The 11,489-nt window shown below is 46.1% G+C and overlaps 1 protein-coding gene across 2 annotated transcripts in view; it reads right to left on the minus strand.

The window, feature by feature from the left end:
- Window positions 1-53: 53 nt before the first annotated feature.
- LOC112069053 (serine/threonine-protein phosphatase 2A 55 kDa regulatory subunit B gamma isoform) overlaps window positions 54-11,489 on the minus strand; it is a 31,753-nt gene continuing 20,317 nt past the window's right edge. The window contains exons 2-9 of one of the 2 annotated variants that reach the window (XM_024136317.2): window positions 9,088-9,185; window positions 8,770-8,881; window positions 8,488-8,600; window positions 6,627-6,804; window positions 5,959-6,123; window positions 5,676-5,845; window positions 2,413-2,504; window positions 54-2,168 (exon numbers count right to left, since the gene is read on the minus strand). In XM_024136317.2, coding sequence (XP_023992085.1) covers window positions 1,874-2,168; window positions 2,413-2,504; window positions 5,676-5,845; window positions 5,959-6,123; window positions 6,627-6,804; window positions 8,488-8,600; window positions 8,770-8,881; window positions 9,088-9,185 — 1,223 coding nt within the window. In that variant the 3' untranslated portion in view covers window positions 54-1,873. Of the gene's footprint in view, window positions 2,169-2,412; window positions 2,505-5,675; window positions 5,846-5,958; window positions 6,124-6,626; window positions 6,805-8,487; window positions 8,601-8,769; window positions 8,936-9,087; window positions 9,186-11,489 lie in introns of both variants that reach the window. The other variant, XM_024136316.2, reaches the window with a different exon arrangement.

Here is an 11,489-nt window from a genome sequence, read left to right on the forward strand (position 1 = left end):
CACTCACTATACATCAATGTTAACTGATTGAATAGTGATCATATTGGAATTGATTTAACAGCTACAGAAGTTTAATAGACACCACAGCCTAACCCTAACCCATAGGATGCAATATTGTTGAAATCTTTATTCAAGAAAAAAAAAAAAACATTAACATATTCGTAATTGTTCATGAGATCTTTTTCCCGTTGAAAAGACATGAACACAAAATATGTGAATCAATGCCAGGGCAGCAGGACATGAAATCAAACACAAGTGACAGATGTTAAAAATATATATATAAATTAACAATAACTGTTCTCAAAAAAAATCTGAATTTGTTGAAAGGCTGGAGGGAAGAGTTTAATAATCCCTCTCTTGTTGCCATGAACACCATCGTCAGAGATGATTGGCTCTGCACTCTTGGTTCTTGATCCGAAACAACAAACCTAGAAATGTCAAAAAGAGTTGAATATACAGCAGATACCATTCAGGCCCTTTAAAGGTTTAGATTACAACGTTGATTAAACATTCCTCTAAAGGTTTAGATAACAACCCTGATAAATCATAACTTTAAAGGTTTAGATTACAACCCTGATAAAACAGTCCTTTAAAGGTTTAGATTACAACGTTAATAAAACATTCCTTTAAAGGTGTAGATTACAACATTAATAAAACATTCCTTTAAAGGTTTAGATTACAATGTTAATAAAACATTCCTTTAAAAGTTTAGATTGGAACGTTAATAAAACATTCCTTTAACAGTTTAGATTGGAACGTTAATAAAACATTCCTTTAACAGTTTAGATTACAACGTTGATAACATTCCCCATACCTCTGGTTCAGTATCTTCATTTAAAACCTATGTATTATTTGGGCTTCATTTCAAATGTACACCGTAAAACTGAACACTGGTAAACATGCTTTTTGTGTCCGGTAAACACAAACAAAAGGAGAGCTCTTTGTTGTTGTCTATGGTAACTAGTGCTGTGTAGAGGCAGAGCTCCAGAAGCCTTTTTACAGCCTGTTTATGGTTAGAAAGGCAGCCAGTAAATTTAGATAAAAATAAAAAAAATCCATCATGCAGCATATTTTTTGCTTGATTGTTGGACTTGATTTTTGCTTCATTCCTTGTGTTTCATTGCAAAGTTGCACGACACAGCCAAGTTCCCCAGCAGTCTTCACAATCAACTGAAACATCAGGATTAAATGTCACCTAGGTGTGACAGACAGCCTTGTGGAACCCAATGTCCTACTGACTAATGTCTTGTGTACCATTAACTGTCATTGTCATCACTTTTACCATCATCATTAATGATAATTAAAAAATGTAACATGATTTAACAAAAAAACTATAATTAGACTTCAAACATTCCGCAAACATTTCCACTAGTTACCACCAGGAACCACAACGGGTTTTTTACACCAAAGTCAAGAATCAATCCAGACTGTAGGAGAGGACTGAGCACAGACATGTACAGAAACAGAGGGAGGAGGAAGGGGAAGAAGAGGCAGATGATCAGAAAAAGACAGACATGTGAAAGCTCCTCCTGTCAAGAGGTCAAACCCCTCAGAATGCAAAAATGACCAATAGCAAAACAAACACCATCAGATCAGTCACAATCCAGAGGTCAACATTCAACACATCCATGATTTAGAATTCCATAAACCATAACCCAGCATCATTCTTATTGGGTTATCCAGCTCCCCCTGTCTAGTCCTAGGGTGGACCAGTCCATCCACTGAGAACTGTGGAGTGTGTGTCTTTACAGCATCTCCCTGTCAACTAGAGAGAGAGAGTGTGTGTGTGCATATGTTACATGTTCTTGCTTGGCTTACTGTCTGAATGAATGTGTGCATCAGTGTGTGTGTCTCCAGCCTCCTGCTCTCTCTCTCAGCCATGCATCTCCTGGTTGAGTTTGTCCTGGAAGATGTACAGGTTGTTAGTGGCAGCGATGGCGATGATGTTCTCCGTGGGGTGCCAGGCCGTGTGCAGGATCTTCTTGGTGAAGTCCAGGCTGTCCACGCTGATGTCATCCTTGCGTCGTTTCCCGCCCTGGCAGACGCGCCGAGGCTTGAGCACGGCCCGAGGCTTACTGCTCTCCCTGGACGCCTCCAGGGTCACGTCACGGTTGGTGTTCCGGTCAAACATCCGGAAGAAATTGTTGTAGGCCCCAGTCATGATCACACTGGGAGAGGGGGATGGAGGGAGAAAGAGAAGAGTTGAGAGGAGACAGGAAGTCAATGTGCCTAGGTCCTTGAGAATGTCCAATTCTGCCCTTGCGCTGAATAACGCCATGAGCACAGACATTCATTCCCAGAGCAACGAACAAGGGATTAGAAGAGCCACTCACAATCTCTCTCTCACTCTCTCACTCACTCACTCACTCACTCACTCACTCACTCACACACACACACACACACTTCGTCTACCTGTCTGAGCCGTTCCAGGCACACTCAAACTTGTCGAAGATGCAGTCGTTCTCGTACAAGGAGCAAAGCTTGCTGCGGAGGTAGTCATGCACCTGCAGGATCACACACAGAGATTTAATCAACACACTGTTCACAGCCAACACACACACACACAGTCAGGACACAGTGTGCAACACTGACAGGGACAGCTCTAAACAGAATCCACAGCATAGTACTCACATAGACAGCTGTGAGTACCTAATATATTTTAGGAGAACTACAGAACCACATTCTAATCTAATCCATTTAGGACAGAGCCAGGCAGGTGCACGCGCAGGCGCATGCACACACACACTTCCCTATTGATTTGTTGGACCTGCTTGCATCAGCATTTTGTCTGCGTGGTGATGTCTAAGTCCAGCGGTCAATCTACGGTCAAACTGAGTTTGTGGTATGGTTGTAAATCAAAACATATTGGTATGTTTGCTTCCATACCGTTCTCGCTGACCAATGAAAATGTGTTGAAGAAAACATTGCCTGTTCCCTCCCCTCACAACCCGCCCACCCCTCCCTCCTTAACACTTGCACCCTCACATCTTTCCTTTTTTACTTCAGTGTTAACCTGTTCTCCCCCTCATCCTCTCCTGTCCTCTCCTCAATAAAGGAAAGACTTCAGTTAATACGGCCAAATCAGAAGAGTTTTACAGTTCTTACATTCTCCCATCCCCCCACCTTCTCTCAGTCTCCTTGCTGCATTGCAGATGTAGATAGGCCTCAGTAAGGTATCCCCCCTACTCTCCCAGTATAGTGGCTGAGTAAGGTATCCTCCCCTACTCTCCCAGTGTAGTGGCTCAGTAAGGTATCCCCCCTACTCTCCCAGTGTAGAGTGGCTCTCAGTAAGCGGTATCCCCCCTACTCTCCCAGTATAGTGGCTGAGTAAGGTATCCTCCCCTACTCTTCCAGTGTAGTGGCTCAGTAAGGTATCCTCCCGCTACTCTCCCAGTGTAGTGGCTCAGTAAGGTATCTCCCCTACTCTCCCAGTATAGTGGCTGAGTAAGGTTCCTCCTACTCTCCCAGTGTAGTGGCTCAGTAAGGTATCCCCCTACTCTCCCAGTGTAGTGGCTCATTAAGGTATCATCCTCCTCTCCCAGTGTAGTGGCTCAGTAAGATACCGCCCTACTCTCCCAGTGTAGTGGCTCAGTAAGGTTTCCCCCGCCCCCTACTCTCCCAGTGTAGAGGCTCAGTAAAGATACCCCCCCTACTCTTCCAGTGTAGTGAAAGTAAGGTATTCCCCCCTACTCTCCCAGTAGTGGCTCGTAAAGTATCCCCCCTACTCTCCCAGTGTAGTGGCTCAGTAAGGTATCCCCCCTATTCTCTCAGTGTAGTGGCTCAGTAAGGTATCATCCCCTCCTCTCCCAGTGTAGTGGCTCAGTAAGGTATCCTCCCTACTCTCCCAGTGTAGTGGCTCAGTAAGGTATCCTCCCTACCTTCAGTGTAGTGGTCTCGTAAGGTATCATCCCCTCCTCTCCCAGTGTAGTGGCTCAGTAAGGTATCCCCTACTCTCTCAGTGTAGTGGCTCAGTAGGATCTCCCCTACTCTCCCAGTGTATGTGGCTCATTAAGGTATCCCCCCCTACTCTCCCAGTGTAGTGGCTCAGTAAGGTATCCCCCCTACTCTTCCAGTGTAGTGGCTCAGTAAGGTATCTCCCTACTCTCTCAGTGTAGTGGCTCAGTAAGGTATCCCCCCTACTCTCCCAGTGTAGTGGCTCATTAAGGTATCCTCCCTACTCTCTCAGTGTAGTGCTCAGTAAGGTATCTCCCTACTCTCCCAGTGTAGTGGCTCATTAAGGTATCCTCCCTACTCTCTCAGTGTAGTGGCTCAGTAAGGTATCCTCCCTACTCTCCCAGTGTAGTGGCTCAGAAGGTATCCCCCTACTCTCCCAGTGTAGTGGCTCATTAAGGTATCCCCCCTACTCTCCAGTTGTAGTGGCTCAGTAAGGTATCCCCCCTACTCTCCTCATGTGTAGTGGCTCAGTAAGGTATCCCCCCTACTCTCTCAGTGTAGTGGCTCAGTAAGGTATCCCCCTACTCTCCCAGTGTGGTGCTCAGTAAGGTATCCCCCACTTCCCAGTGTAGTGGCTCAGTAAGGTACCCCCTACTCTCTCAGTGTAGTGGCTCAGTAAGGTATCCCCCCTACTCTCTCAGTGTAGTGGCTCAGTAAGGTATCCCCCCCTACTCTCCCAGTGTAGTGGCTCAGTAAGGTATCCCCCCTACTCTCTCAGTGTAGTGGCTCAGTAAGGTATCCCCCTACTCTCCCAGTGTAGGGCCTAGTAAGGTATCCCCCCTACTCTCCCAGTGTAGTGGCTCAGTAAGGTATCCCCCTACTCTCCAATGTAGTGGCTCTCAGTATACCGGTTCCTCCCTACTCCTCTCAGTGTAGTGGCTCCGTAAGGTATCCTCCCTACTCTCCCAGTGTAGTGGCTCAGTAAGGTATCCTCCTACTCTCTCAGTGTAGTGGCTCAGAAGGTATCATCCCTACTCTCTCAGTATAGTGGCTCAGTAAGGTATCCTCCCCTACTCTCCCAGTGTAGTGGCTCAGTAAGGTATCCTCCCTACTCTCTCAGATAGTGCTCAGTAAGGTATCACCCCTACTCTTCCAGTGTAGTGCTCAGTAAGGTACCCCCTACTCTCTCAGTGTAGTGGCTCAGTAAGGTTCCCCCTACTCTCCCAGTGTAGTGGCTCAGTAAGGTATCCCCCCTACTCTCCCAGTGTAGTGCTCAGTATAGTGCCCCCCTACTCTCCCAATGTAGTGGCTCATTAAGGTATCCCCCTACTCTCCCAATGTAGTGGTCAGTAAGGTACCCCCCTACTCTCCCAGTGTAGTGGCTCATAAGGTATCCCCCTACTCCCAGTGTAGTGGCTCAGTAAGGTATCCCCCTACTCTCCCAGTGTAGTGCTCATTAAGTATATCCCCTCCCTCCAGTGTAGTGGCTCAGTAAACATCCCCCCCTACTCTCCCAGTGTAGTGGCTCTCGTAGGTATCCCCCCCTACTCTCCCAGTTGTAGTGCCAGTAGGGTCATCCCCCCTACTCTCCCAGTGTAGTGGCTCAGTAAGGTATCCCCCCTACTCTCCCAGTGTAGTGGCTCAGTAAGGTACCCCCACATTACATACTGTCTGTGTCTCTGTGTTAATAGTGATATTACATACTGTCTGTGTCTCTGTGTTAATAGTGATATTACATACTGTCTGTGTCTCTGTGTTAATAGTGATATTGGACTCCTCACCTGGTATATCTCCAGGGGCTTGTTCTCCATGTTGAGGTCCCACACCTTGGCGGTGAGGTAGTCTCTGGTCAGCAGGTAGCGCCCGCTGTGGCTGAACTTGACGTCCGACACAGACGAGATGATCTCCGAGAAGAAGGAGCGGTTACTGGGGTCTTCCGGCTCCTCAAACACTGGGGGAGGAGACGGGGAGAGAGAGAGAGAGAGAGTGTGTGTGTGTGATGTACATTATCTGTAATGTAAGTGTGTGTCTGACTGTAGGCTGTGTCTGTGTGTGTGTACTTACGTTTGGAGTGTTTGTCACACAGTGCGGCCTCTCTCATGTCACAGAGCCGTAGAGTTCCTTTACTGCTGCTATAGACCAGCAGGTTACAGTGGTGAGGGTGGAACTCTGCTGCTGTTATCACCTCTGTCAGATCCTCCATGTTCACTGGCTTGATGTCCACGATGTCTGGGGCACGGGTTCAGGACTACAACATACTGTCTATATAACAGCATACACACATTTGATTGCGTACGAGAGTGATTACAAACATAGCATATTCAGAATGATACACCAAAACACACTGACATTATTACATATAGTATTATACACATACCTTTAGGGGGTGCTAGCGGTAGTGGGAGGATAATCCCAATTTCAGATTAATTGTACCACGCAAATCCTGTCTGGGGTGAGGAGTGTGTGTGTTCTATTTAGCTGCGTTACATGCCACAAAAGGAGAGAAATATTTATAGATGTAATAATTAATTGAGCTGCATTTTCACTCCTCAGGAATGATTCCCCTCACCCGCATCACTGTGTGTGTTGTGTGTGTGGTGTGTGTGTGTGTGTGTGTGTTGTGCTGGTGTGTGTGTGTGTGTGTGTGTGTGTGTGTGTGTGTGTGTGTGTGTGTGTGTGTGTGTGTGAATGAACAGTGTGTGTATTGACCCATTGTCTGATCTAAAGGATACTGAAGCTGCGGTTGGTGATGCCCAGGTGCCAGAGGTTGATCCTCAGGTCGTCAGCTGACATGTAGGTCTCGTGGTCGGAGTTGACGGAGATGGAGTTGACATGGTAGGTGTGGGCGTTGGCAAAGACACGCCGAGGACTCACCTCCACCATCAGATCCATGGGCTTCAACACCGGCACCTAGACAGAGTACAGACAGTCAGAACACACAACACACCAGGGTTCCCAAACTGGCGGCCCGCGTACCGAATGTGGCCCGCAGATGGTTTCATTTGGTCCCCTAAGGATTTTAAAAAGGATTTTAAAAAATAAATACTTTTTATTTTCCATTCTTGGGCATAGAATACTATAAAAACACCAGCATGTCAGCTCCAAGTGATTTTAGTTTTGGAAATCTATTCCCAAGTATTTTCACGCATGTTTAAGTCAAATGTGACATCTGTTTGGGCTTCTTGCGGTCAATTTGCAGTCTACAAATATTTGTAATTACAGTATGTTCCGCGTCAAGACAAAATCCTCTGTCACGGCTGTCGTAAGAACGGGACCAAGGCGCAGCATATTTAATTCAAAGAGAAACTTAAACAAAACAAAATATATCAATAAACGTGACTATGTGGTGCACATGCACAAACACAAAACAATATCCCACAAACACAGGTGGGAAAAAATATCTACTTTAATATGATTACCAGCTGCCTCTAATTGGGAATCACACAAAAACACCAACATAGAAAACATAAACTAGAACACAACATAGAAATTATAAACTAGAATACCCCCTAGTCACGTCCTGACCTCATACACCATAGAGAAACAAGGGCTCTCTATGGTCAGGGCGTGACATCCTCCCGTGGCTGAATCTAGTTGATGATCCCTATCAGAGGATACAGCCTGAAACACAGATACATGTGTCATGTGGTGAGTAGACCCACAATGATGAGATCAAATGATAGAGTCCACATTCACAGAATAAGTCAAAAATAAATCGGTTTATTTCATTTTGGCCAAAATGGGAGATTCAAATTGATTGTATCTTTACAGAGAGCACAGAGAAATCACTGAGATATACCCATTAGGAATGCCTGTAATACTGGGATATTATCGCTTGTGGAAATTAAGGCAGAGAAAAGCTAGGTTTCTCACTAATTGATTTTTTCTGTATCTATTGGTCATGTGACATTGTTCAAAATCTTCCGTCTGTGCTTTAGTGCACAGGGATGATGATATGAAAAGAGTGCAACAAATAATGTCAACCACTAAAGAGGAGTATTGCTGTGTTTTCACCAACGCAGAGACCACAGTCCCCCCCAAAAAAACAGAACAGCTGGCAGTATGTTGTCGCCAAGCACACACACACACACACACACGCAGCGTTTCAATCGGTGACGTCACTCGCTCTGAGATCTTGAAGTAGTCATTTCCCTTGCTATGCAAGGGCAGCAGCTTTTGTGGAGCAGTAGGTGGTGTGCTGGGAGGCAGCTGTTGATGTGTTCAGAGGGTCCCTGGTTCAAGTGCAGATTTGGACAAGGAGAGGGACAGAAGCAATAATCCTACACACACCTTGTGCCAATGACCCACTTTTATAAATGCAAACACATCTGCACCACTGACCTACTTATGCTGTCTGATCTGGAACACGTGCATGTGTGCGAATGTGTGTGTGTGCACAGAACACACACAGGACATAGATACAGAGGGAAGGGAAAGAAAAACAGAGACAGACAGAAATAAAAACAGACAGACAGACAGTAGTCCAGAGTGACATGATACATTTAAGGAGAGATGGATAGATTCAGTAGATAGACAGATGAGACAGAAGAAGGAGAGGAGGAGAAAGCTGGTTGAGGAAGAGGAGGTGTGTACCTGTAGTGAGGTGACAGTGGAGAGGTTCTTCATCCTGCCCTCCTCATCCTTCAGGTTATAGCCTTCAGGCCTCTTGTCCCGCTCACTCACCTTCCACAGCTTAACGGTCTTATCTGATAGACGGACGGCACAATACTCCAATCATCCACCTCAAACAGTCTTATTACACAGACAGGATAATTCCCCAGTCATATGTCTCAAACCATCTTAACTGACTGACAGGCAGGACAAGTGTTAATGGTAGGGTAATAACTCCCTGGTGCAAAGGCAGCAATCCCTCACCATTGGTGGAGAGGAGGAAGTGAGAGGCGTTCTGCTGAGGCAGCCATCGTATCTTGTTGATCTTCTCCTCGATCTCCAGACTCTTCAGGTAGTCAAACTCCGGCTCATGACTCTGGAAGGTGTTGTAGACATTATACTCCCCCTGGGAGAACGGCTCTGTCTTACACTGTGTGTGTGTGTATATATATATGCACACATATGAATGAGAGCCAGAGAAGACAGTTTTGTAAGTAATCATGTGAAATTGACCCTAAACCTGAACATCTATGTAATGAACAAACACAGTGCCAGGTCTGTGGCTGGTGTGTGTGCATGTACCTCAGGTTCCCTCTGGAAGATGACCACACGCCCCCCCTTGTCCCCCGTGGCCAGGAGCTCTCCAGTGTGGTTGAACTCTACAGTGGAGATGAGATCAGCTGGGGGAGGATGGGAGAGAGGGGGGGGGGGGTGAGAATGGGAGAAGAAGATAGAGGGGGGTGAAATGGGAGAGAGAGAGAGAGAGATGGGTGAGATGAGGAGAGAGGAGAGGAGATGGGGTTAGATGGAGAGAAAGAGAGAGAGAGATGGGTGAGATGGAGAGAGAGAGAGGTGGGTGATATGGGAGAGAGATAGGATGAGTGAATGGAGAGAGATAGGGATGAGGTGAGATGGGAGAGAGAGTAGAGGTGGGGTGAGATGGGGAGAGAGAAAGAGGTGGGTGAAGAGGGGAGGAGAGATTGGGTGAGATGTGTGTGTTGAGAGAGAGAGAGATGGGGGGATGGTGAGATGGGAGAGAGAGAGGGGTGAGATGGGTGAGATAGAGGTGGGGTGAGTATGTGTGTGAGAGATAGAGGGGGGAGTAGAAGATAGAGGTGGGGTGAGATAGAGGTGGGGGAGAGAGAGATAGAGGTGGGGGAGAGAGATAGAGGTGGGAGAGAGAGATGGGTGAGATGGGTGAGATGGAGAGAGAGAGATGGGGTGAGATGGTGGAGATGGGAGAGAGAGGATGGGGGAGATGGGTGAGATGGAGGAGAGCGAGATGGCGGTGAGATGGAGCGAGAGAGATGGGGTGAGATGGTGAGATGGAGAGAGAGAGAGGGGGGTGAGAATGGGTGAGATGGAGAGAGAGAGATGGGGTGAGAATGGTGAGATAGAGATAGAGGTGGGGTGAGAGATAGAGGTAGGAGAGAGAGAGATGGGGTGAGATTGGGGGGAGAGAGAGGAGAGAGATGGGTGAGATGGAGGGAGAGAGAGAGAGAGAGATGGGGTAAGATGGGAGAGAGAGAGAGATGGGGTGAGATGGGAGAGAGAGAGAGATTGAGAGAGATGGGGTGAGATGGGGGGGAGAGAGAGAGATTGGGTGAGATGGGAGAGAGAGAGTAGCTATTAGCAAACAGAACACAGATAAACATGCACCATAATTCACTATTCATTATCAGCTGGTACTGTAAGCAGCATCACCCAACAATACAGTAAGTAAACAAATGAATCAAATCTAAAACACACCACAGCTACAGACTGGGTCGTGAAAAGTGGTGACTGAATAGTAAATATTGCTCTTTGAACTCTCCTAACCCTCCAGTCATTTCCCCACATATCTGAGACACTACAGGCCAGTCTAAGGAGGAGGCCTGTTTTAGCAGCCAGGGACCATCCTGTCAGATAGCATCTCCTACTTACAGCTGACTGATTAAATATTACATTAAAGTGGTAATCACAGTCAATGGATAGCTTACATGATTCATTATATTAGAATGGATTCTGTCTCACATAACCAATGGCTCTATTGATAATAGGTAACATTTCTAAAATAAACGAGAAAAAAAAATCACATTTATTTAACCAGGTAGGCTAGCTGAGAACAAGTTCTCATTTTCAACTGCAACCTGGCCAAGATAAAGCAAAGCAGTACGACACATACAACAACACAGGGTTACACATGGAATAAACAAACATACAATCAATAATACAGTAGAAATGTCTATATACAGCATGTGCAAATGAGGTAGGATAAGAGAGGTAAGGCAATAAATAGGCCATGGTGGCCAAGTAATTACAATATAGCAATTAACCACTGGAATGGTAGAATGTGCAGGTGATGAATGTGCAAGTAGAGATACTGTAACGGTCGTCGGATGAAGAAGGATCGGACCAAAGCGCAGCGTGGTAAGTGTTCATGATTTTTATTTACACTGAACACTAGAACAAAATAACAAAGTGAGAAACGAAACCGAAACAGTCCTGTCAGGTGCTGAACACTAAACAGAAAACAACTACCCACCAAACACAGGTGGGAAAAGGCTACCTAAGTATGGTTCCCAATCAGAGACAACGATAGACAGCTGTCCCTGATTGAGAACCATACCCGGCCAAAACAAAGAAATACCAAAACATAGAAAAATGAACATAGAATGCCCACCCAAATCACACCCTGACCAAACCAAAATAGAGACATAAAAAGCTCTCTAAGGTCAGGGCGTGACAGATACTGGGGTACAAAGGAGCAAGATAAATAAATAAATAAATACAGTATAGGGATGAGGTAGATTGGATGGGCTATTTACAGATGGGCTATGTACAGGTGCAGTGATCTGTGAGCTGCTCTGACAGCTGGTGCTTAAAGCTAGTGAGGGAGATATGAGTCTCCATCTTCAGAGATTTTTGCAGTTCGTTCCAGTCATTGGCAGCAGAGAACTGGAAGGAGAGGCGGCCAAAGGAAGAATTGGCTTTGGGGGTGACCA

This window comes from Salvelinus sp. IW2-2015, unplaced genomic scaffold (assembly GCF_002910315.2).
Source record: "Salvelinus sp. IW2-2015 unplaced genomic scaffold, ASM291031v2 Un_scaffold875, whole genome shotgun sequence".
Lineage (NCBI taxonomy): Eukaryota > Metazoa > Chordata > Actinopteri > Salmoniformes > Salmonidae > Salvelinus > Salvelinus sp. IW2-2015.